This window comes from Amaranthus tricolor, chromosome 14, assembly GCF_026212465.1.
Source record: "Amaranthus tricolor cultivar Red isolate AtriRed21 chromosome 14, ASM2621246v1, whole genome shotgun sequence".
NCBI lineage: Eukaryota > Viridiplantae > Streptophyta > Magnoliopsida > Caryophyllales > Amaranthaceae > Amaranthus > Amaranthus tricolor.
This window is the reverse complement of record NC_080060.1, coordinates 13,036,441-13,064,335: the sequence shown is the minus strand read 5'-3', so window position 1 is coordinate 13,064,335 and position 27,895 is coordinate 13,036,441. Positions and strand designations below refer to the sequence as shown.

General features: G+C 32.7%; 1 protein-coding gene across 1 annotated transcript; it reads left to right on the top strand.

Moving 5' to 3' along the window:
• The first annotated feature begins 720 nt into the window (after positions 1 to 720).
• On the top strand, positions 721 to 25,722 carry LOC130799309 (zinc finger BED domain-containing protein RICESLEEPER 3-like). The gene is made up of 9 exons (XM_057662410.1): positions 721 to 771; positions 8,037 to 8,200; positions 12,139 to 12,367; positions 14,510 to 14,681; positions 15,802 to 15,899; positions 17,350 to 17,445; positions 18,422 to 18,664; positions 24,384 to 25,467; positions 25,670 to 25,722. Exons 1-9 carry the CDS (start codon positions 721 to 723, stop codon positions 25,708 to 25,710), a joined length of 2,178 nt encoding a protein of 725 aa, XP_057518393.1. The 3' UTR covers positions 25,711 to 25,722.
• Positions 25,723 to 27,895: the final 2,173 nt, after the last annotated feature.

Here is a 27,895-nt window from a genome sequence, read left to right as displayed (position 1 = left end):
CCGCAAAAAAATCAATCGAAATGTTGAACTTCGGTTTGATGCACCTTTAGATTAGATCCGTAGAACGTTTCCAAACCAACTTCAACTGACTAAAAAATTTAGTCCCAATGTTGAAGTTCCGCACATTCTAAAGGATTAGATGACCCATAGAACGTTTCCAAACTACCTTCAACTAAGAGGTTTCAGTCTAAAAAAGTCAACCCCAAATCTTACAATAAGAAACTAACCATCTCCACGCGACAAAATCCATTGATCTCCATCCTTTACCATAGTTTGTATTTATATAAAGCTTCGACTATGCCTACATCAGATCCCCAGAAAACTACCTACATTGACTGTATTGGCTGGATTTGGGTACGATCTGACAATGGTTCAAACTATCTACATCGGATCCTTGAAAAACTACCTACATTGACTGTATTGGCTGGATTCGGGTACGATCTGACAATGGTTCAAACTATCTACATCGAATCCCCAGAAAACTACCTACATTGTCTGTATTGGATGGGTCTGGGTATAATCTGACAATGGTTCAAACCATTCACCCGTGAAAGAACAATCTCAGGTGACTTTGATATATGGAGCAAAATATCACCATCGCCTTCTAATGAAATGCTTCATAAAGGATGCAAATCTTTGACTAGTATTTCCAAGTAAAGATATATTGTATTAATCTAGTGGTGACCATACGGTTATTCTTGCTTTTATTCATCAACGTATATGGGTGTTTCTTATTTGTTGTATTCATGGGTCAATGTGAAAAATGGTCAAGTATGATATTGACTCATATTAAAAGAATATTATATTATTTCTGCATAGGAATTCAATACTTCACTATTATTATTCTTATTATATTGGATTTTACTTATATGTGGTTTCAATTATGAATGAATAAAGTCATCTGAGCTTTCACCTGGTTTGAAAGTCAAATTTGTTGGACCTCTTGAGTTTTGATGATGACTACACTTTATTTAAGCGAACATGTTTTTAGAGATTGTGCAGGTCGATATCCGATTATGATTATGATCGTTGATAGTACCTATGCCTTAGCTTATGGAAACGTACATGTCAAAAGGTTTCAATTGATGTTAGGAGAAGTATATCGCTTGGGATGTAAAATGGAGACAGCAGATCTACTGTTCCCAAGTTGGATGTTCTAGCTAAACTGAAGTCTGGAGACAGCACACTGTTCCTGAGCTGAAGGTTGAATACGCTGACTGAAAATTCTGATTATCATATTTTAATTATTATTTTTAGTTAATGTATTTTAAATTAAATTGTTGCAGTAAAAATTTATTTAAGTTAATTGGCAAATCGTTTTTATTGAATAAAATGGATTCACGTTTTAATTCTTTAAGATCCTTTATTTTAGGATCTATTTTTAATAAATCTTGGATTTGTTAAAAATAGAATTAACTAACTTTGAATTGGTCTTAGCAAATCTTTTCAGCCGATCTTTATTCCTAAAAATTAGCAAACAATCATTCCCACTAAGATTAACCGTTTTCTAAATATAGCATGAAGTTCCAGCCATTAATTTGGGGAACAGGAATTACTACTGAAAAAACTGCTACTTTAGGGAACAGCGGTTATTAAGGGAACAGCGGTTATTGTTTATGTACACGTGTGATTTGACTTAATCAAATCTTATGGAAATAACCGTGTGTTTGCTTAATCCACATTACTCCCATGATCTCTTGATAGTGGGATGATGGATTGGATTATTCCACTTTCTTAGGAATATTATTTTCTATAAATTGCAAGATAATTCCGGTTTTTAAATGTGAAGAGAAGTAATCCAACGTTTTGTGCTTAAGTGTTTTTCATACGTTTTTGTTGGATTTTACAAGAAATATTTTGTTCTTAAAATTGCCAATTAATTTATAATATTTTCTTGATGCAACTCTTTGATTTATTTTAGAGAATTTATATCCTTTTTGTAAGGGTTTTTGAGTGTTTATGTAATTAGACTCGGGTGAGTCTAAGGGGGAAATTAGATAGCTTTGAGTGAAGCTAGAGAGGATTAGCTTGTAGAGAAGCTAAGGTTGTTGCTTGGAGTAAAGCAATTAGAGAGAAGAGGAGTCGGCCTAGGTGTTACGCTTCAAGTGAAGCAAGGTGTTTATTGTGATTGTAACTAATTGCCTTAAACATAGTGGAGTTGTTGAAAATCCCAAGTGGTCGTGGTTTTTCCTTTTGTTTAGGCCCAAAAGGTTTCCACGTAAAATCGTGTGTCTCTCTTATTATTTTGCTCTTAGTTTAAGCTTTATTTATTTTGAATAATTCCGCAAAAACAGGGCACAATCGCTTAAACTTACAACAACAACAATTCACCCCCCCTCTTGTTGCTGTTCCCGTTCCTAATTGAATCAACAATTGGTATCAGAGCCCTGTTCCCAGAAGATCAGGAAACCCTGAGGGCAGATTCTGGTGTTCCCGAAAAATGTCAATTATGAACGAGCGAATGGAAGAAGGGTATTCAACTCAAAGACCGCCAATGTTCGATGGAAAATTCTATACATATTGGAAAAATAGGATGGAGATCTTCATCAAAGCGGAAAATTATCAAGTTTGGAGAGTCATAGAAATCGGAGATTTTGAGGTAACCACTACTAACTCCAACAATGAAATTGTTCCCAAACCTATAACCGAATATGAAAAAGAAGATTTTCAGAAAATGGAATTAAATGCTCTTGCTATAAAATTACTTCACTGTGGTCTTGGACCAAACGAGTATAATAGAATTATGGGGTGCAAATCCGCTAAGCAAATTTGGGACCTGCTTGCTGTTACCCATGAGGGAACAAGTGAAGTAAAACGGTCCAAAATTGATTTGTTAATGTCTAAATACGAGAGATTTGTTATGGAGCCAAGAGAAAGTATCCAAGAGATGTTCACTAGGTTCACCAACATAACAAACGAGCTTGTCTCTCTTGGAAGAATAATTCCCACTGATGAACAAGTAAGGAAGATCCTAAGGAGCCTTCCTCAAGATGAGCGCTGGAGGGCCAAGGTTACTGCTATACAAGAGTCCAAAGATTTTACAAAGTTTAATCTAGAGGAGCTGGCTGGTTCCCTAATGACGCATGAATTGCATTTGGGAACAGCAGACAGTTCCAGGAACAAGGGACTGGCTCTGGCAGCGGGGGAACAGGACGAATCAGAATGTGATGAGGAAGAGGCTGCTTTGTTGGTACGAAAATTCAAGAAGTTCTTCAGGAACAGCAGGTATGCAAATCAAAGAAACAACAAAGAAAGAAGAACAAAAAATCTTGAATGCCACAAATGTGGAAGTACCGAGCACTTCATCAAGGATTGCCCAACATGGAAAAATGAAAAGGGCAAGGGAAAGACAAGAGATTCAAGAAGACCGTTGAACAAAGAGAATTTTAACAAGACGGACTTTCGTAGGGCCATGATTGCTGCATGGGAGAAACTGAAAGTGAGAATGAAACTATTGTTCCCGAAGAAGAGGAGACAGCTAACCTATGTCTCATGGCTACGCATAAAGGCAAGGAGAAGCAGGTAAATATTTCTAATCCATTTTCTGACCATTCATTCAATCTAAGTAAAAATGAATTAAAAGAGTTGTTAAAAGAGGCACAAGTTAAAATTGAAAATTGCAATGATAAGTGTCTCAAGTTAGAAAAGGAACTTAAAGTAAGTAAAGACCATGTCTCATACATAAACACCTTTAGACATGATGTCCAAAACAGATTTTTCGGTTTGTTGGACCAAAATATAATCCTAAAGGAAAATATGGAGAGACTTAAGAAGGAAAATGTTATTCTTAATATTGAGCTATCACAATACAAATTATTAGGCTTAAATAAAGAATTGATAAATGCATCTACTAAGGATTTGTGCAATGATTTTCAACATTTAGAGTTGAATCCGGAATCCAACCGTAACAACAATAATAATCTTGAATTAAATTCAAGAGAAAAAGGGAAAATCAAAATAACTCCCAAATGGATTCTAGATGCTAAAAGTAAGAGATCACAAGGCCTAAATTATTTTAAGAATAACAAAAGTAAGAAAGCTTACGTTGATCTTCCTAGAGACAGGTACTGTACCTTCTGTGGTAAAGCTGGCCATCTGAAGGAACAGTGCACCAAAAGGGAACAGTATACTGTCTCTAACAGAAACTATGTCAATAACATTCAAATTGATAAATATGATTCATGTAAGATCGACAAGGAACCCAAGAAAGTCTGGGTTCCTATAATTAACAATTAATTATCTTACAGGTCCAAGTGAGGGGGAACAGCTCATGATATCTCGACAGTGGGTGTTCCAAGCATATGACGGGTGACAAATCTAAATTTCTCTCACTTGAAGCCTATGATGGGGGAACAGTAACCTTCGGTGACAATATGAAGGGTGAGATAATCGCCAAAGGAAAGGTTGGAAGGTCATGTTCCCACGCCATTGATAATGTATTTTTAGTCGAGAATTTGAAACACAACTTACTCAGCATTTCTCAATTTTGTGATAAGGGTAACTCTGTAAACTTTACTTCTGAAAAGTGCATTATTTCTAGGAATGACACTGGAGACATCATTCTTGAGGGAAACAGAAAAGGGAACACTTATGTAGTGGACCTGGACACTGTTCCCAGAAACAGTCTAACGTGTCTAAGTGTTATAGAAGACGACCCACTTCTTTGGCATAAGCGTCTAGGTCATGCTAGTTATTCATTGATTAATTCATTAAGATCTAAAGACCTAGTTAGAGGACTACCATCTATAAAATTCCTTAAAGATGAAATATGTGATCCTTGTGCCAAAGGAAAACAAGTAAGGTCATCTTTTAAACCAAAGAATGTTGTGACCACCTCAAAAACGCTTGAATTATTACACATGGATTTGTGTGGACCTATGAGAATACAAAGCCGTAGTGGCAAGAGATATGTGTTTGTTATTATTGATGATTATAGTAGATTTACATGGACTTTATTTCTAGTTAGTAAAGATGAAGCCTTTAATGAGTTTGTCTCTTTCGCTAACAAAATACAAAAATCTACCACTAATCAAATTGTTCACATAAGGTCAGATCATGGTAAAGAATTTGAAAATTCAAGCTTTATGAGTTATTGCAATGAACATGGAATAAGTCACAATTTTTCCGCCCCTAGAACACCACAACAAAATGGTGTTGTAGAAAGGAAAAATAGAACTTTAGAAGAAATGGCTAGAACTATGTTAATTGCTAGTGGTTTACCTAGAAATTTTTGGGCCGAGGCTGTTAATACTGCATGTTATATTTTAAATAGAGTATTGATAAGACCAATCACTTCTAAGACACCCTATGAACTGTTTAAAGGTGTTAAACCGAATATTGCCTATTTTCGTGTGTTTGGATGCAAATGTTTTGTACATGTTAATGGAAAACGGAATATAGGTAAATTTGATGAAAGAAGTGATGAAGCAGTATTTCTTGGCTACTCATCTCAAAGTAAGGCATATAGAGTCTATAACAAAAGAACAATGAGTGTGGAAGAATCCGTTCACATAATTTTCGATGAAACTAACTTTTTGTCAAGTGAACAGGATACAAATAATTTTAAGATAGGTCTTGCAAATCTAGAAGAAGATGATGAAGAATTGAAAGTGCATGATCAAGAAACAGCTGGTGAACAGCCGGTTCCAGCAGAAGCAGAAAGTACTGATCAAGTTCAGGAACTGCCAGAACATCAGGAACAGCAGACTGTTCCCAATCCAGCTGTTCCCACAGATGAGCAGAACAACCCAGTAGCTGAACAGAATGTTAATCAAGCTGATGAACCAGAACATGCTACTGTTCCCACAAGAGATTTTATGCCAAAACCTTGGAGATATCAAAAATACCATCCTCTTGATTTGATTGTAAGTGATTTGAATAAAGGAACACAAACTCGATCTCAAATGAGAAATTTTTGTGCACATTTTGCGTTCCTATCATCACTTGAACCCAAAAATCACGAAGAAGCTCTAAAGGATTCCGAATGGGTTGTAGCCATGCAAGATGAATTGAACGAATTTGAAAGGAACAAGGTATGGCATTTAGAACCCAAACCGAAACACAAGAAGGTAATTGGTTTGAAATGGGTATTTCGGAACAAACTAGATGAGCATGGAATAATTGTAAGAAACAAAGCAAGGCTCGTGGTCAAAGGGTACAATCAACAAGAAGGTATTGATTATACTGAGACATTTGCTCCAGTAGCAAGGTTAGAAGCTATTAGAATTTTAATTTCTTTTGCTGCATTTATGAACTTTAAATTATATCAAATGGATGTGAAATGTGCTTTCTTGAATGGTTTTCTTGATGAAGAAGTTTTTGTTGAACAACCACCTGGCTTTGAAAATACCTCGTGTCTTGATCATGTCTATAAGCTTGATAAAGCTCTTTATGGGTTGAAACAAGCTCCTAGGCAATGGTATGAAAGACTATCAAAATTTTTGATTCAAAATGACTTTATTAGAGGTAAAATTGATAAAACCTTATTCTTTAAGAATAAAGGTTCCAATATATTAGTTGTTCAAATATATGTTGATGATATTATTTTTGGTGCCACAAATGAATTGCTATGTAAAGAATTTGCTAACCTTATGAGCACTGAATTTGAAATGAGCATGATGGGAGAATTAAATTTCTTTCTTGGTTTGCAAATTAAACAAACTGCTAATGGTATCTTTATTCATCAACAAAAATATATAAAAGAACTTCTTAAGAAATATGGCATGAATAACGCTAAAACCAACCATACACCCATGGCTACTAATGTAAGATTAGATGAAGATACAAATGGAACAAATATTGACCAAACTATGTATAGAGGCATGATTGGATCTTTATTATATCTAACTGCTAGTAGACCCGATATTTCATTTAGTGTTGGTCTATGTGCGAGATTTCAATCTAACCCTAAAGAATCACATCTAACTGCAGTGAAACGTATTTTGAGATATCTAAAGGGAACAGATGATTTATCATTATTTTATCCTAAAAGTGATGTCTTTGAGTTGAAAGGCTTTAGTGATGCAGATTATGCAGGAGATCTTGTTAATAGAAAAAGCACGTCAGGTATGGTACAATTTCTTGGCTCATGTTTAGTTTCATGGAGTTCCAAGAAACAAAACACTGTTGCATTATCAACCGCTGAAGCTGAGTACGTAGCAGCAGCAGCTTGCTGTTCCCAAATGTTATGGATAAAGCAGCAGCTAAGAGACTTTGGTATTAAGTATGCATGTGTTCCTATTTATTGCGATAATACCAGTGCCATATGCATATCCAAAGATCCAGTGCATCACTCACGAGTAAAGCACATTCATATTAGGCATCATTTTCTTAAGGATAATGTTGAAAATAAAAATATTATTGTTAAGCATGTAAACACTAACGAGCAAATAGCAGATATCATGACCAAACCGCTTCCAAGGGAACAGCATGAGAAAATGAGATTGGAACTTGGCATGATCAAGCTGCATTAAAGGAAGTGTCATATATGATTCCTAGAGACAAAATGAAAATTGAAAATGATCAATCAACCACAATAATCTTGATTGAAAAATCAATTATCGAAAGGATCAGGTACGCATTTTTTAAAGGTATATACTTTGAATGTTCTTATGATTGCATGATTATTTTGATCAAACGGTAGTAGCATAATATTATCATTTTCTTATTATAAATAATAAAAAACAAAAAATTATATATAAATTTTTTTCCAGCAATTTTTTTGAAGTAGGAGTTGAATCTCAACATACTCCATTTTCACAATTCAAAATCAATTGTCTTGATTTGATAACTGCCTCTAGCACGTCACTTCATCAGGTATAATTACTCCCACTCGTCCCATCTTTCATTTCATCTTCACTAACATTTCCCTTTCACTCAACCCTAAACCGTCATTTTCTCCATTATTCTTTCTTTTCCCTCTCAAAACATCCATGAAGACCAAGAATCAGAGTCCTAAAATGAAGCAACCTGTACCTCTTCAAGTCATCTACCCACCTTCTCACACTCCTAAGCCTGAGTCTTCATCAAAAGAACAGGAGGGAACCCCCATCTCCCCGAAAATACATGCAAGCAGTAAGAGATCAAGAGGATCCAAGAAACCTCCAACACGTTCTGTAAAGAAAATGAAGGTAACCCACTACTTAAACGCTGAGGAACTTTCCAAAGAAATGTCAGTTGGCTTTGGCCTTGACAAAGAATGGTATGAGACTGCAAACTTTCCTCAATTTCACAAAATTCTACAAACTCAACATTGGGAATCACTCATGTGCGATTACTGCTGCAATCCCATTTACCCAGAAATTATGCGTGAGTTCATCTCTAACTTCTCTATTAATGATGGAGTTTGTTTCAGTTCAATTAAAGAAATTGAAATTGAATTTGATAGTTTGACGTTAGGAGAGTGGCTAGGAGTGCCAGCCACTGGTTTTGATGTTTATCATGTTGGGTCTAAGATTGCGTTTTCTGGAAGAGATGAAAAAGATGTTTGGAGATGTTTAGGTGTTAGGCAAAAGAGAGGTAAAGTGAGTCACAATGTTTTGTCCCCCTTACACAAGTTACTTTACAACATTGCTCGAAGGTTTATTTTACCACGAAATTCAAAACGTAGTGAGGTAAGTCTTCGAGATGCCACTTTGATTTACTGTATGGTGAACAATATAAAGATTAACTTTCCTTCCTTGATGATTTCGCATTTAAATGATTGTATAGCCAAAAGATGTATGGTAGGCTATGGTGGTTTGTTGTCATGGATTTTCTCAAAGTTTGGTGTTCCACTGGGTGATTATAGTTTTCCTATGGGTCCCAGCAATATGATAGGTGCAAAATGTTTGAGTAATTTGCGCCTTAAATTAAATGAGGAAGGGATTCTTGAAAATGCTGTGGAACAGATTGAAATTGATTCTGATGATGAGGAACAGGAGGAAGAGGGGAAGGAGAAGGAGGAACAGGAAGTAGAGGAAGAAGTGGAGAAGGAGGAACAGGAAAAAGAAGTTGAAAAGGAGGAACAGGAGAAAGAAGGAGCTGGAGTTAAGGAACAGGAGGTTGTTCCTACTGATAAGGAGGAAGAAGACAAGGGGATGGGACCTGATGTTACTCTTGAAGAAGACTCTAGGGCTGAACCCAATAGTTTTCCCTCATCAAAGCCAACCACTCCACAAACTCATCATTTCACTCCACCACCACCTTCACCAACACCAAGATCACCATCACCATCATTTCACAAACACAGCTTTGATCAGGCAACCGTTCCTACTGCCCCCTTATACTCCATTCTCCTTAAGCTTGATGATTTGCAGGATCGCTTCTTCAAATTTCAAGATGAGATCCGTGTTTCCCTAGCCTCTTTAGCTGACCAGATGACTCAGATGGAGGCTCGTCTTGGCGCTAAATTGGATACAGTTGAGGTGCAAACGGAATATGTTGATGAAGATGCTCCTGCTTCATAGTTTCCCTTTTATTATTTTCATTACTGCTGTCTCTGTCTTTAAACAATTTCTTTCTTTTGGTACCAGCTGGGGTACACCTCTTTCTTTTGCTACTAACTGTTAGGTTTGGCTAATCTTTGCTTATCATGCTTGCATTCATTGTTATTGCTTTTTAATTTGTGCATCCTTATTCTCTCTTTGACTATAACTATATGTTTAGTGCTGTGGTTTGATTGCTTATCTTCTTTTTGAATGATGTCAAAAGGGGGAATATTTGGCACAAACTTAAATAATGCTTGAGTATGCTTAGTCTGATATACATTTATTCTGTTGAACATTAGGAACTGTGGCTATGCTCTGATATTCATGCTCTGATGATGATTAATAAGTTTAGCTCAGTTTAGCTCTGATATACATACCGAGATACATACTTTGATTGTTATGATTTATATGCTCTGATGATTACTTGAATGCTATGATAAAAGTTCTTACAGTGCTTTAAGTTTTGTTTGGTAAGTTTTGTTTTGTTTTAGTTCTATTTGAAATCTTAAGTTATAAACTACTTCCGATGTTTTGATTATGCTTAAGTTATTTTAAATATTTCTAATTAATAGAGTAATTTGTTTTTAATGTATGCTTGGTAAATTATATTGTAACGATTTAATTTACTAAGTAATATAGAGTTGTTTTACTCTCGAACATGCTCTTCAATATTGGTTTTACTCTATTTCGTTTTTAAGTTTGTTTGAAAAGTTTGTCATCATCAAAAAGGGGGAATTTGTTGGACCTCTTGAGTTTTGATGATGACTACACTTTATTTAAGCGAACATGTTTTTAGAGATTGTGCAGGTCGATATCCGATTATGATTATGATCGTTGATAGTACCTATGCCTTAGCTTATGGAAACGTACATGTCAAAAGGTTTCAATTGATGTTAGGAGAAGTATATCGCTTGGGATGTAAAATGGAGACAGCAGATCTACTGTTCCCAAGTTGGATGTTCTAGCTAAACTGAAGTCTGGAGACAGCACACTGTTCCTGAGCTGAAGGTTGAATACGCTGACTGAAAATTCTGATTATCATATTTTAATTATTATTTTTAGTTAATGTATTTTAAATTAAATTGTTGCAGTAAAAATTTATTTAAGTTAATTGGCAAATCGTTTTTATTGAATAAAATGGATTCACGTTTTAATTCTTTAAGATCCTTTATTTTAGGATCTATTTTTAATAAATCTTGGATTTGTTAAAAATAGAATTAACTAACTTTGAATTGGTCTTAGCAAATCTTTTCAGCCGATCTTTATTCCTAAAAATTAGCAAACAATCATTCCCACTAAGATTAACCGTTTTCTAAATATAGCATGAAGTTCCAGCCATTAATTTGGGGAACAGGAATTACTACTGAAAAAACTGCTACTTTAGGGAACAGCGGTTATTAAGGGAACAGCGGTTATTGTTTATGTACACGTGTGATTTGACTTAATCAAATCTTATGGAAATAACCGTGTGTTTGCTTAATCCACATTACTCCCATGATCTCTTGATAGTGGGATGATGGATTGGATTATTCCACTTTCTTAGGAATATTATTTTCTATAAATTGCAAGATAATTCCGGTTTTTAAATGTGAAGAGAAGTAATCCAACGTTTTGTGCTTAAGTGTTTTTCATACGTTTTTGTTGGATTTTACAAGAAATATTTTGTTCTTAAAATTGCCAATTAATTTATAATATTTTCTTGATGCAACTCTTTGATTTATTTTAGAGAATTTATATCCTTTTTGTAAGGGTTTTTGAGTGTTTATGTAATTAGACTCGGGTGAGTCTAAGGGGGAAATTAGATAGCTTTGAGTGAAGCTAGAGAGGATTAGCTTGTAGAGAAGCTAAGGTTGTTGCTTGGAGTAAAGCAATTAGAGAGAAGAGGAGTCGGCCTAGGTGTTACGCTTCAAGTGAAGCAAGGTGTTTATTGTGATTGTAACTAATTGCCTTAAACATAGTGGAGTTGTTGAAAATCCCAAGTGGTCGTGGTTTTTCCTTTTGTTTAGGCCCAAAAGGTTTCCACGTAAAATCGTGTGTCTCTCTTATTATTTTGCTCTTAGTTTAAGCTTTATTTATTTTGAATAATTCCGCAAAAACAGGGCACAATCGCTTAAACTTACAACAACAACAATTCACCCCCCCCTCTTGTTGCTGTTCCCGTTCCTAATTGAATCAACAAAATTATTATTGAAGTCCTAAAATGTGGGCGTTATTTGTCATATTATGAAATCATTCGAGCTTTCACCTAGTTTAAAAGTCATATTATTATTAAAGTCTCAACACGTGGGCATTATTTGTCATATTATGAAATCACCTAAGCTTTCACCTAGTTTAAAAGTCATATTATTATTGAAGTTCCAAAATGTTTTATTTTGGGCGATATTTTCTAGGTGTTCATCTTAATTTTAAAACTTTCACCTAGTTTGAAAGCGGGTTCCTTGCGAGTTTCACCTAGTTTGATAACTCAATCACTTATTAAGCGGACATATGTCCGATCAGTATATTCATCAATGTTTTCAAAGGATTCACCTAGTATGATTCCTTATCTAAGTCCCGGGTGATTGACGGCTGAGCAAAAGCGGACCTATGTCCGATCTGAATATTTATCAATGACTTCGAAGGATTCACCTAATATGATTACTAATCTAAGTCCTAGCTGATTGACTGTTAGGCCATATCATCATATCAGGCTCAAATGCCGAATCATCATATTAGGCTCAAATGCCGAATCATCATATCAAACTCTAAACCTGAATCATCAAAAGTGGCCCAAAGGCCAAACATTTAAAATTTATAGGGTTTCCACCAACATGGGCCCATCTAGGCAAGAATTCGAAGTTTATTTTATTCAGACCTTATTGCATGGTTTCTTCCGAATATTTAATTGGTCTGCATCACAGGTATGATTTTTTCCGCATTAAGGCTGATAGTGTCGCTACAATAAATACCCTCATCTATCACTCTTCATGCGTGGGGCTAATGTTATGGGGTCAAATAAATAAACCCGTAATTTATTTAGTCAAACCATAAACCACCCACCTCAGTCCAATAACTTCCTAAAATAACTACCCACTACTCACCATAACCTACCACCCAATGCTTGCCCATGATTTCCACATTAATTCACCATTCAACCTCAATTCTACCATTATAAATACATGTTGTATACATCATTCGCACCCGATTAAGCTTATATATTCCTATTCCTACTCCACAAAAATACACCGCCCTCCTACTTACAATCCATACTTAATAAAATATTCCTTCATGATCTGAACTCATCCTATATTCATTAATTATCATATATTCATTACTTTCGCTTTCCCAATTTGACTTGAACATCAGAGGGGTTTTCCGGGAAACCACCCCTCGGGTAAGGCTAACGGTGTATTGCAGGATTCAAGGTCTCATTAGCGGAAGGATCATAAGCACTTTCAGCATACTGATAGTTGTCCCCAACTACACCTTATTTTCAGGTATTTTAAATGTCTTTTACACTTTCTCGTTTCATTACCGAATCACACTTCAAAGAAAAATATAAAATTAAAACCATCTAGTATAACCACGGGGCGGGTTACCCACAACCCAACCGGTATCGAACCGCTTGAAAATTGTCCTGGAATCAAAACTGCCCGTGACAGGTTTTGAACCGGACCGAACCGCAAAACCGTGAAACCGCCGGGAAAATTTATCGGCACGGTAAAATTGTCGAAAAAACTGCCTAAGCAAGACAAAGGAACTGCGGACCGATTCATCCGGCCCAACGGTTCCAAGGAAGCGCCCCGGAACCGCGAACTGGATCGGACTGGTTCACCTGGCCAAACGGTTGCTTGGAATAGAACCAAAATCGTGTTGTTAGTTAGAACCGGTCAAAAAACTAGATGTTGGGAATCCTTCTATAAATACTCCTCAATTTCATTCATTTTCATGCACTACTCTTCTTATCTAGTACTCTCTCTACTTAATTACTTAATCAGGTAATTACTTTTTTAATTACATAATTAGTCTTTTAATTATTTTTAATTATATCTTAATTACATTATTATTTCCATATCATCATTTTTGAGAAAAGCCTCTAAAAAAGTTACTAAAGTGGCAAATCATTGGGAGGTTCTAGATCCTAAATAAAGGTCATTTCAACATCTTACAATATCAACAACATGTTTGGTTAGTAATTATGATCCAAATTATTAAGAATGGTATGACCAAGAATTAGACGATTATGCAGAAGAAGTGGAAAAATAACTAGAAATTGAAGAAGAAGAAGAAGGAGAAGAAGAAGAAGAAGAAGAAGAAGAACAACAACAACAACAACAAACAACCCCTATTGGTGTATTTAGATCTCGATAATAATCAATGAAATCACAATAAGTACAACAACAACCACAACAAGCTCGTGGTAAACGAGTCAATTTTCAAAATATCGGTTAGTTTTGTAATTTTATTTTTCAAAGTATTGATTAAGTTTTAAATTATTACTCCCTCCTGTCTTCTTATGTGTTCTATTTCCTTTTAGGGCCAAGTCCCACCAATTGTCCCATTTCTATTTTTAGTATGTTATTTTGACCTTTATACCCTTAGTTGGTTTATTTTATTTACAATCATACCCTCACTTACCCATATTAATTCACCCTTCTTTTCACTAATGAAAACCACTTAATCCTAATTAATCTACCCACCCATTAACCACTCCTTCTTGTTTAAACCTACACCCTACCTATCCGCATCCATCTCACTCCTGTTTTCTGATAAACATTCATTTTATTGCCCCCCTCTCTCTATTTTGCCAAGAAGCCTAGATTTGGGTTTTGTGTTCTTCATCTCACTCGCCTTCCTTTCCATCTTAGTCTAACATTCTCTTTTATAGTTTCATGTTCTTCTCCCTTTTCTTATTTACATCTTCGTTTTTCTACCTAATTTTGGTGTTCATGGAAAACCCTAAGTCACCTATGAACTCACCTCTGAAGAACCCTAAATCACCTACTTCTTCACCTCTGAGAATCCCTAAATCCCCTTTGAAATCGCCTACGAAGAATGATTAGAAGCGGTTCGATGATGAAAACCCTAAATCTGATCTGACTTCGTATGAGGAAGATTTTTTCGGTTATTATGATGATGACTCTATTTCTGTTGAGATAGATCCAAAGTGGGGAAGAGAACTTGATTCTAAGGGTGAACCCATTTATACTCCTGAGATAGATTTATGGGATGATCGTGAATATTCTTCTATTAGTGTTTTTTTTTCTCACAAACTTCTTTTGAAGAAGAAGATTGTATTGACAAGTTTGGTCCTTTCTCAAGTGAGTTTCTGTTCTTCTGGTTGCGTGCTTGGTATTGACTGGTGATGATTTTTTAGTTTAAGCTTTTTTTTGATGCATTATTTCCTAGTGCACTATGATCTTTAAGTGAGAGCATTTTCTTGCTACCAAAAATCGAACAAATGGGATTTGGATTTTTTCCAACACTTAAAGCGCATAGATGTTCGATCTTTTACTCAATGATTTGACAAAAATAAATTTACCTGAGAGTAGTGAAAACAACCAAGTTTTTCAATAATGTAAATATGAGTACAAATGTTTCATTTTAAACAACATAAAGTTTTTAATTTTTTGTTTAGATCTGAAACATCCCATGTTCAAGAACCCAATATATGTCCAAAAAAAAGGATTTTTACTTAGTAAGTTTGTTGTTGTGTTGGTTATTGATGTGTTGGTTGTGTTGTGTTGCTGAGATACTTTTGTTCTTTTCAAAAAGTTGTTGTGTTGTTTTTCTTGATGTGTCGGTATTTTTGCTTTTTGTTGATTTTGCTATGATCCTCCCAAAATGCTGTTGAAATTGGTTGTTTTGTTTTTCATCATTGTAGCTTCCCAAACACACCTGATATTTGTTCATGTGGCTGAAAGTAAGTTGTCTTTTTCCATCGCTATTGATGTTAGCTTTATTGTTCAGGCATTTGGCTTGTTGTACTGATGTCAACTCTGCCATTCACTTGTAGTGTCCCTTGCTGAATACCCCCTACATTAGTTGAAAATATTGGATTTGCATTAGCACACATGAACATGATTTTAGGGATGAACCTTTTAGACTGACATTCTCTATGTGGTTCTACTTCATCCGGAGCTAGATAATAAGTTCGTTTTTTCCGGGTTAGATAGAAATGTTTTTCATCTATATAAACAACATTAGTATGTGGCTTAAACTTAAATGAATCATTTCGTTCATCATATTCACACTTAAATAATGCAAAACTTAACCTGTGTAGTTTGTTGTTTTCATTCACAGTAGGTTTGATTGTGTTTGTGTGCTTTGTTATGACTTTGCTCTTCCTACATAGTGTTCTTTGTGAGACCTCCATCTGCTTTGCAACTGAATGTTGAGTGTACTTTAGTTGATGCCTTGAACTTTTCTTCATCAAATTGGATCTTGTTTAGTGTTTGTCTGCCAACTCTCTTGCTTTGAGGTTGATGACTGTGTTTTTATTCATCATCTGCTTCTTCACTTCATTCCATAACTGTGTGTTTGTTTTCCTACACACTTTAAATTCTGTGGTTAGTGTATTGATTGTACTTTACACAGGTTTTCTTTTTTTTTTTTATTTTGATGCAGACAGTCATTTTTTCATTATTTAGGCTTTTTGTTGAGTACTTAAATTTTTTTAAGGAGCCATTTTGAGGTTGGTTGCCATTTTTGCATTAATAAGCTAGTTTGATTGCTATTTATTGATTATGTTCTAGGTTTTGGGGTGAGAATTTCATGTTTGCATTTCATTATTCGTGCCTATTTTGATTTTTTTTTGGTGAAAATTTGACATTGTGGATTGTTATTTGCACTTTCATTAATTGTGGTAATGTACTCCTGTGTTTGTTGGCGCCAGTTTCATTTTGGGTAATCCTTTTTTGTGTCTGGTTCTTTGCTGCTGTGTGGTTTTGTTGGCGTCGGTTTCTGTTTTTGCTTTCTTTTTGGACATTTATTTTTGGGTTTTTAAAAGAATTTGGGTATTGTGATGAAATTATTTAAACTGAAAATTTGATTGTTTACAATTCGGTGGTAATTTATGAAAATATTAAGGCATCAATTTTTGGTAATGTGGACAATCTAAAGTCAATGATCGCAAAAAAATCCGTAATCACATGATCATTAAAGACTGCAACTACACCGAAGTTGTTGAAGAATTGAGAAGGCTATCTAAGATTAAGTAGTCGATCTACGTACTTTTCTTTATTAGTCGAACTAATTTATGTAATTTCGAAAAATTATTGTACTTGTAGGACTTATTTATGTATTTTCGGTTTAAAGTAGCCAATCTATGTAATTTTGGTCTTGAATTGGAGAAAACTTTACTAGACTTTTGGAGGTAAAAAAAATTCATTATTTTTAATGGGATACAAATTGCTTAAAATTGGAGGGAATCATTAACCTCTTAATCATTTCATTAAGAACCCATAATATCACTCTCTCTCCTAACCTTAGGGTCCCATTTCGACCCACCTTAAAATGGGACTCCTAAGAAGAATATGAAGGAGTATTTATTTATATATTGTGGTGTTTGAGTATATTTTATGTTTAAATTTAGAAGAAGAGCTACCAGTAAGATAACCTTTTCCGGCAATGCCACCTCCTAGTGCTAGAGCTGTTTCATGAGTGTGGCCGTATTTTTCAAATCAACCAATCGACAATCCGGATTTTTTCATGTGCACATGTCAAATATGTGAAAGTCAAGGGGTAAAACCATTAGTCTCATACAATTTCAGCAAAGGTATATACTTTTAAAGTTTTTTATTAATGCTATTTTTTTGTAAATTAAGAATGTATTAAAAATTTATTTGTTATCCTTTATTAATATGTGTATTTGGTGGTACGGGATCTTTCAATAAACATTTAGCAAAGAAGCATAGAATCACAAAGAAAACTCATGCAGAAAGTGTTAGCGGGACCACAAGTAGAAGCCGACAGTGAACAATGGAAATCCACGGCGGAGGTATGCCTTTTAAATATAATAATAATGAAATGATTGACGAATTTGCTAAATGTGTAATTTCTGATGAGTTACCATTTAACCTTGGTGAAAGTAATGCTCGTGAGTATTACACTAGAAAAACCTTGCAACCATAATATAGAGCGATATCTAGAAACACTCTTAAACGGCGCACAATTAATTATATAAATCAAAAACATTATGAATAAGTAGAAATGTTTAAATCTTTTAATGGTAGGGTTAGCATAACAACCGATATTTAGTCTGCTCCCCACATTTAGAACCTTATATGTGTGTAACAACACATTGGATAGACCATAATTGGTTTATTTAAAGAATAATTGTCTTTGAGTTAATGCCCGAAAGACATACTGGTGATAACATAAAATATGAATTGAATTAATAGAGATATGTAAAGAATGAACTTGTTAGATAAGATATTTTGTTGTTCTACCGATAACGCAACTGCCAACATTAGATGCATGGAACTTTTGTATAACGAACCTACTTTTAGTTTTATCCTTAGTGGTAGATTATTACACATACGTTGTTGTGCTCATATTATTAACTTATCTTGCCAAGCAAGTATTAAAAAATTAAGTGATGTATTAGATCCCATTAAAGACATAGTTAAGTGGCTTATATTAGGACAAGTAAAGAGGAGATATAAACAATTATGTGACGATTATGGACTTAAAAAGGGATATTGGTCATTAAATACTCCTACACGTTGGGGCTCGACCCATGATCTGTTAAAACGGCTACTGCATATCGTCTTGTTATAAACACAACTGTATAGTGAATGTATGGATAAAAGTATAAGCGACGCAACATGGGAACTAGCTATAGGTGTACACAAAATATTAGAAGCGTATGACCATACAACTAAGATTTTTGATATGTGTACGAACCAAACGTCCACCTAATAATAAGTGAATGCATTACCATTTTTTACGATCTTCTTAGCCATTCGTATAAGGATACTAATGAATATTTAAAGACGATTCTTGCAGATATGATGGTAAAATGGAAGACGTGTTTTAATGATTTTCCTTATATTTATGAAATTGCGACAATTTTAGACTCATGTCTTAAGACGAAAAATCTCACTAAATTGATAGGCTTTTACTACCATTCATTAGATCGTCCACATAGTGATGTACATAATTATATTGGAAATCATAAAATGCTTTTAGTAGAGCTTTATGATTACTATTCTAGTGTATATAACCCAAGTCGCGATATGTCTAGGCGTGCTAGCGTCTCAGTATGTCCCACTAAGTTTAATCCCATAATAACTAACATAATAAGCCAGATGATAGTTTTGTAGGGTCTTCTTCTTCCTCACCCCACTTTGAAATTGAAAAAGATAGTTTTAATATTTTAGAATGGTGGAAAGAAAAATTAATAAAATTCTCCATATTATAGAGAATTGCAAAGGATATCCTTGCAATTTCGGCTTCTACTATTCTGTTGGAGTCTGCTTTTAGTGCAGGTAAAAGAGTTCTTGATGAAAAGAGATTTTTTCTTGGAGGAAACATAATAATAATAATAATAATAATAATAATAATAATAATAATAATAAAATCAAAAACTTTTGGAGGAAACATTTTGTTGAAATATTGACACGTATGAAATTTATGAAAAGCAATAATATAAGCGGTGTTATGTACAAAATATGTAATATTCATTGAATGACTATAATTTCATGAATTTCGAACTACATTTGCCTTAGGTAGGAGTGTATAGGTATGAATTAGGTTTGGTAGTGGGTTAATATGGATATGAAAAATCAAACTCTTCATGGGTAGTAGGTAGCTAGGTTGTGGGTATAAATTATTACCCTACCACCAAATACCCACCCGCACTGCTCGTATCGACCCGTCTCATCTCATACCCATTAGAGTTATGTTACATTAATACCATTCAAATTAAGCTATCATATAATATCTTGTTAGCAATTGATACCCTTGCATCATAAGAACGATATAATTACATTGCCATATATATTTATGTCGTTTGGCAATTAATGAGATTCACTTTTGGATTTGAGCTAGTTAAAATTGAGAAATTGAGAACGACTTTTCAAACTTGTTCATTCTTAAATTTTGCCTTTATCAGTTCATAATTAAAAGTTACTATTTAAAATGAATTACTTGTTTTCAAACACAATCTAAAGGCAATTATACAAATCAAAGATAGTTTGATACATTGCAACGTAATTATATAAGGCAGTAGGTAATGCAATGTAGAGGTGTTATTGGGCGGGTTTGTGTGGATCAGGCGTACTTATAAAAGTTTGTCCACAGGCTCAATTTTTTGTCGCTACTAGCCTTCTTTCATAGTGGGTGAGGCTCGTGGACAAATGGATACGACTTATATTTTAAAATACAATCTTAAAAATAATACAACTTACACTCTAAAATGCTCCATATACAGAGATATTCTCATCAAACGAGGATTTGATGTTACAAGAGGAATACATAAGACAATGAATTTAAAACTCTAAATGTCCCCGTTGTTGGACTATCAAAGTAAATAGACTATAGACTTTTTTTAAGAGAAAAAAAAGACTATAGACTTAGAATTTGGGCACTTGAGATTGTATATACTCTCAAATAATTTTAAAATGAAAAATAGGAAAAATTATATATTTATAAAAATTAGTGGGTGTTTACTCGCGGGCATTATTTTTGTGTCGGTAGTCGCTCGTTAGACTTAGCTGGTGGGTATTACCCGTCAAAAAATTTTAAAAATTTCGAAATTATTGTCCAAACCCGCATATTTCGGGTAGCCCACCCATGAAAAGTTCTAAAGCAAGCTACCAACCATAACCGACCAGGTCTACAAACAAACGTTCTAAAAGTGGTTTGAATCACCTATAGAGGCATGAGTAAGGATGTCCATTCAGGTTATTGAGTCATTATATAATTTGAAATTAATTTTAAAATCGATTTGAAATTTAAATAAGTAAAGATGTGTTTGGGAATAAACAATTCATGTTATGTAACTAAGTTTGAAAAGTCATTCTCAAATTCTTAATTTTAATTAAATTTAATTCAATGGTGTATTTGACTCAAATTAAAATTTAATTTTTATTTATTTAACCAATACTAAATTTAAGTCAATTTTAAATTTTCCAATAAAATTATCATTTATAAACATAGCATAACAAATTAATCATATGTTTAGAATAATACACCCACCTATTCGTCTTAAGTGCCCTATTTACTTTATCTACTCTATCCAATACACTTATTAATTTTAAATATATATAATTATGTATAAATAAAAATTATAAGAATTTGATATTAATAAACTTTACATTAAAATGAATTAAATAAGATCCCACATGACTATGTTTTAACTTATAGATTAATAATAAAATACAATTTAAAAGTGATAGATAAATAGTATCCTAAAAGTACATGGAACACCTAAGATGATTAGGAGGGAGTATTATTAATAGATAGTGAATACTCCCTGTAGAGAAATTAAATTTGCATCATTTTCTATTTTGGTCCGCCTACTTAATTTGCATCATTTTTATTATTGGATAATGGTCCACCACTTTTTTTTAATCTCATCTATATATTTTAACACTCTTTTAATTTCATCTATACAATTCATATTTTTCTGTTTATTTACTATTACTTTTTTTAAAATACCATCTTTTCTTTGAAGCAAATCAAAGACGACTGATGGAGTATTGTGTATGATTTACGTGATAGACAACAGTGTGCAGTGTATAAGCACATTGTAGGGCCGGTCGATGTCGTAAAAAACATGTTTTTATATCACTCCATGTTTTGGTTTTTTATTAACCCAATCCTTAAATTTCGCCTTTCTTTTCATTTTATCGACACCCCTCTCCAAATGAAATAACAAATTTGCCCCTGATATTTAAAAAATTATAATTTTGCCACTCCCTACAAATTTCTTATTTATAATAATAATAATAATAATAATAATAATAATAATAATAATAACAACAACAACAATAATAATATTATTAACTTTTTTATATTCTTTTAAATAATAGTAATAATAATAATAATAATAATAATAATAATAATAATAATAATAATAAAAATATAAATGAATTAATAATAATAATAATAATAATAATAATAATAATAATAATAATAATAATAACAATAAAAATATAAATGAATTAATAATAATAATAATAATAATAATAATAATAATAATAATAATAATAATAATAAAATAAAAATAAATGAATTATTGTTGTTGTTATTAATATTATTATTATATTATTATTGTTGTTATTAATATTATTATTATTATTATTATTATTATAAATAAGAAATTTATAGGGAGTAGCAAAATTGTAATTTTTTAAAATTCAGGGGCAAATTCGTAATTTCATTTGGAAAAGGGGTGACCATAAAATAAAAAGGGTGGCAAAATTAAGTAATTCCTTTTTATTAATGAAGGCTTCACCTCTTCAATCTTTATGTCTGACCAATGAAATTTGCCTCATCAATGAAATTTATGTTTCTTTTATTATTGAATTTGTCTTATTTGGTTTTGAATATTGATCATCTTAGTTTTATTTTCAATCTATAAAATATAGTTAAATAAATATTAATTAATTTATCTTAATATAAATTTTATTAATATCAATTTATTATAAATTTTATTCAAGTAAAATCAGAGATATTTAAAATTAAAATAATACATTAGCAAAAATCTTAGAACATAAAAGAATAGGGCATAAAACTAAATAAAAGAGAGTATTTTTCATACTCTCAATCAAATTTGTCTTATTTTTATTTTTAATTATTATCTAAAACATAATTCTTTTAAATTTTCATTTACGTATTTTTAACTTACTTTTTTATTTGATTTAAATATATCTTGTACGTTTCTATACAATACTTCCCATTAAATTTTTTTTTTATTTTCTTTATTTTGCAAATTGAATTTTGATTGGAGAGAGGGAGTAGATAGAGAATGGACATACTTTTCTGAGCGTAATGTTATGTAGGTGGGGGACCCAGTTAGTGACTAATGTGGTAGTTGTTTTATCCAATCATTTTTCTTTGAACTACAATCTGTCAGAATCTGTCGGCTAAAAAAATAATAATGGCTAGCATTTTCTACGCTAAGTAGAGCCACTAACTCATTTTTATAAAGTTATTTAATCATCAAAATACGCATAAGATAGCAGCTAATATGTGATTATGTCATGTAAATTGATTTTGTAGTATGTGTTAATAGACGTGCATTCATTTTATTTACTCAAGATTAGGGCTGTAAAAACGGGTTAAAAGGTCGGAAATAGGTCGGTCAAAAACAGGTTCGGTAAAAAACGGTCGGTCAAAAGCAGGTCGTATAAGTCTTTCGGTACCGGTCGGTATCGGTCGGTTTATTCGGTATCCGGTCGAATCCGGTTTTTTTCCTTGGCGGGTGTCGGTCGGTATGGGTCCGGTATTTATCGGTCCGGTCATTACCGGAAACAGGTCACATTCGGTCGGTCAAAAACGGTTTTTTGCAGGTCGTAATCGGTATACAGATCATAACCGGGCGGTCAAAATCGGTAATCGGTCGGTCACAATCGATATGCGGGTCAGAATAGGTCGGTCACAATCGGTCGGTTTTGGTCGGTATCGGTTCAGTTCAATTTAGTTGAACCGGGATTCAGTTCTGTTCAGTTCAGTTTTGGTTGGTATCGGTTCGGTTCAATTCAGTTAAACCGATATTCCGGTTAATTTGGTTGATATCGGTTCAGTTCAATTCATTTAAACCATGATTTAATTCAGTTCAATTATGTTCCAATTATTCTGTTCCAATTTGGTAAAAAATCGCATCGTGTTGCCTCATAATGTCATTGATCATGCGTTTATCCATGATGGGAATGATATATAGAAGGTGGAACCTCACATCAAGTTTTATAGATGTCGTTAGGTTATGAGTTTTATGACATCAAATTCAACTAATCAACTCCGTCTAAGTTAATTAATAGATCATAACATGTTAATTGATCGACTTGACCCTTGTTAGCCCATGGGTGTGTTATTTTAAGCTAATGTGATCAATCTATCTAATCAATCTAGCTGCCAGCGATCTAAGTTAATTGATTGGTTTTTCATTCTATTTCGTCCTATCTAAGTCAATCATGACAAGTTAACATGTAAATCCATCTACGTTGATATGTTTGATTTTAAATGAGGTTTTCGAAAACTAATCAACTCGATTTAAGTTAATTAATTTATTTGATCATAAGTCTAATTTTTCAACTTGATAAATCGATTATAATTAATTAATATATTTGATCATATCATGTTAATTATTTCTATTTGATAAATCAACTCGTGAATTATTCTAACGAGTATCTTTTTGGGTGTAATTTATAGACTTTTCAATTTCAATATAGAATTATATAAATACCAATAACATTATAACATTGTTTTTTTTTGGCAAATAAAATAATAGTTGCATAATTAGAAGTATATATATATATATATATATTTTAGAAATAAGAAAGAAAGAGGTTTATTTATTAAAATTAAGAAGTTTATTTAGAAACCATTAAATCAATGAATTACTCATATTTTAAAAAAAAATTTAGTTGTAAAAAAAAAAAAACACATAAGATTATCCCATTGGTGCACAACCTCAATACATGGATTGTCAACTTGGCAAAAGGCATGATAAATCATAACCCTTCATTTTGAAATCAATTAATCTAAACCATTGATTAAACATACTCTAATATATTTAAAAAAAAAAAAAAAAAAAAAACTAATATGAACCGTTAGATCAAGGGATCTAATCTAAACCGTTGATAAGCCCAAGTGTATTTCGCTAATTGCTCCGCGCCTTCTCTCCCTAAAAAGTAAAAACCCTAAAAACCTAATTCGGTAATTCCTCTTCTTCCTCCTTAACTGCGCCTTCTCTGATTCTCTCCCTAGAAACTTGTTGATAATTCCGTGACTAAGTTACGTGCGGTTGTTATATATGTTGATTCTTCTGATTTTCGACTTACAAATTTTGAGAAAGCTAAAATTGATAAAGGTTTGCAATCAAAGGGTAAATTAGTTTTGGATGTTTCCACTAGATGGAACTCTACTTATGACATGATTCATAGGGCTCTTGAGGTAAAGGATGCTATTGATTTATATCTTGTTCGTGAAAGGGATATTGATGTTGATATTATTTCTGAGAATGAGTGGGATACACTTCAAGATATTTGTGATTTTCTTGAGCCATTCTATGAGATTACCAAGCTTTTTTCTGGTTCAAAATATCCCACTGCAAATTTGTACCTTTCTTGCATAATATGTATTGAAAAGATTTTGACTGATTCCCACCAAGATCCTAGTGATGCTGTGAGAAAGATGGCTGCTCCTATGTGGGAAATGTTTGATAAATATTGGTCCGATCATTCTATGGTTCTGTCTTTTGCCTTTTTACTTGATCCACGTTTTAAGATGACTTTCCTTAGTGATTATTATTCTATGCTGTATGTACCTACTGCGGTTGAACAAAAGGTAAATGATGTGCTTGCTGCGTTTGTTGCTTTATATGAATGTTATATGAATACCACTCAATCTGCTCCTGTTGCACCCTCTCCGTCAAACCTTGGTCCTCCTCGTCCGTTCCAAATGCGCAAGTTACGTCATGATTTTCCTCGTATTTCTGCATCTAGGACGGCGAGAGGTGATGTGGACTCTTATTTGGCCATGTCTCTTGTTGTTGATTATGATGGTTTTGATGTTCTTGAATATTGGAAGGGACAGTCTACCTCTTATCCAACACTCGCACTAATGGCTAGAGATATTCTAGCCATTCCAATTACTTCTGTTGCATCTGAATCTGCTTTTAGTGTTGGTGGTCGGATCCTTAACAAATTGAGATCTTCTTTGTTACCAAAAAATGTTGAAATTTTGGTGACAACGCGAAATTGGCTATTTGGGTTTGAACCCGAGGAAAATGCGAAGGAGATATTAAGTGTTATTGAGGAAAATAACACTGATCATGATGATAATGCTTCAGGTAAGTGTAGTGCTCTATGAAGATTTTTTTCTTGTAATTGGGTTTTTTACCAAATTATCATATCTGAGCGCCCAATTTATATTTTATAATTAATTTATATTTTTTTTATTTTATTTATTATAACTTTCTGTCGTTTTTCCATCTCATGCTCTTAATCATAATACTCAGTATCTGAAAGTTGTTACTTTTATATGATCTTAAGGTACACTAAGTTTGGTGGAGCAGTTCCTTACAGATTATTGAAAGGCGGTGTCGTATTGAGGACTAGGAGCAGGAGATCTAAGGTGGTGATGGAAGAGGAGGAAGAAGAGGAGGAAGGAGATCTAAAGTTATTTTGTATTTTGTTTAAGTGATGATTGATGTTTAGTATCTGAAAAAAATGTAATGGATTTATTTTAAATTTCGTCTAAACTATTAAATGAAATGAAAGTGGTTTATCAATTTCATAGGTTAATATTTTGTATTGGTTTATATTGTTATATGTTGATTTTAATACAGTATTAATTAGTCAGGAAATTAACCTGAACTTGGTAATTATATTGGTTGCAAAGTATGAACTATGTTTATGCAATTTTGCAATTTCTGAGTTTTGTAAAATTTATACTTAATTTTTTAGAAAAGAAAAAGGCTTTACTAAATTACTGAGTTAATATATATTAACTTATAATTTATATATTTATTTTATAAAAATTTATATTTAATTTAATTTTTATCATATAGAAATAATATAATTAAGTTTAATTTAATTATTTTATATAAAATTTTATTATATTTTGACAACTTAGAAGAATTATGTAGATAAGTTCGGTCCAAAACAGGTTCGGTACAAAACAGGTTCGGTACAAAACAGGTTCCAGGTTCGGTATAATACAGGTTCGGTACAATATAGATTCGGTCAAAAACGGTCGGTTAAAAACGGGTATTAAGCGGGTCGAAAACAGGTTTCGGTCTGAAAACAGGTTCGGTATCGGTCGGTCACGGTATGATAAAAACAGGTCGAAAACGGTTTTCGGTTTAAAACAGGTTCGGTACCGGTCGGTTTCGGTATGTGTAAAACAGGTCGGAAACGGTTTCGGTCACCATTCGGGTTCGGTAGCGGTCGGTATCTGGTCACTTGTATTCGGTCAAAAACGGGTTCGGTATCGGTCGGTAACAAGTCGGTAAAACAGGTTTCTGTCCACATTTACAGCCCTACTCAAGATGCAACATTGATAATTTTTCCCAAATATACTCCATCCATTTTATAACGTTTATTCTATTTAAAATATTCTATCTTAATGATAGAGAAATATTATTAATCTTTTGACACACATTTATAAGATAAAAAATATTCATCTGCGATCTGTTTAGATTCGTTTTAATATATACTTTTTTATTATTTATTTTTTATTATGTATATTTAGATATACTGAAATTGAATATGTCTATCTGAAAACTAAATAAAAAGTAAACGAGAAGAACAAAAAAGAACAGAAGGAGTATTAAACTGAAATTGAATGAAATTAAGTTAAATCGAAAAGTATATAATTGATCAAGACTAAAATAACCTTATGTTATGTTTGGTAACAATGATTTTATTTGAAAATTCAAAATGGACTTAAATTTAATGTTCAAGTTAATGAAATTCAATTTTGGTTTCAAGTCAATTCTACCATTATTTTAAAAGTAGGTAAAGTTGAGAATTTAAAATATATTTTTAAACTTTGTCATTCTCAAATTCTTCTTTATTATTTCATAACTAAAATATACAATTTAAAATGAATTACTTGTTTCCAAACATAACCTTAATAAAATTAAAATATTGAGTTGAACTAAACTTAATTATAATATTCATAAGCTGAAGAAAACTGAATTGAAAATAAATTTATATTCCTATTAGTAAAACAAAAGTTGATACACCATCATACCTCAAAATTGATAATGTGTCACTTTGTAGAATGAACTTTTCCTTACAAAATAGGATAATGATGTCATCTTATAAATCTAAAAATAAAAATTACTGGAAATTTCATTGAAATTGGTTAATTTTAATGTATACTTGTGAAATATTTATTCTACTATTATTATTATTATTATTATTATTATTATTATTATTATTATTATTATTATTTGATGTACAATTATTATTATGCTCTACAATTATTATTATTATTAAATGAATCATCGAAAGATATGTTTAAATGTTTATTATCTTTAATTATTTTCGAACTTTATTTTTTATTAATTGCCTTTCAATAATCTACCGTATTATGTTGTCTCTATATATAGAATGTTTAGTTTGAAAAAAATTCAACTATTCATCAACCTTAGTCTTATTTATATTTATAGGTAGACCTGATGATAATCCACTATGATAATATGTAAGTCGAACATCCTTCTTAGTAGTTATGTGGATGGTAGTTTGATTATATGTTTGTAACATTTATAT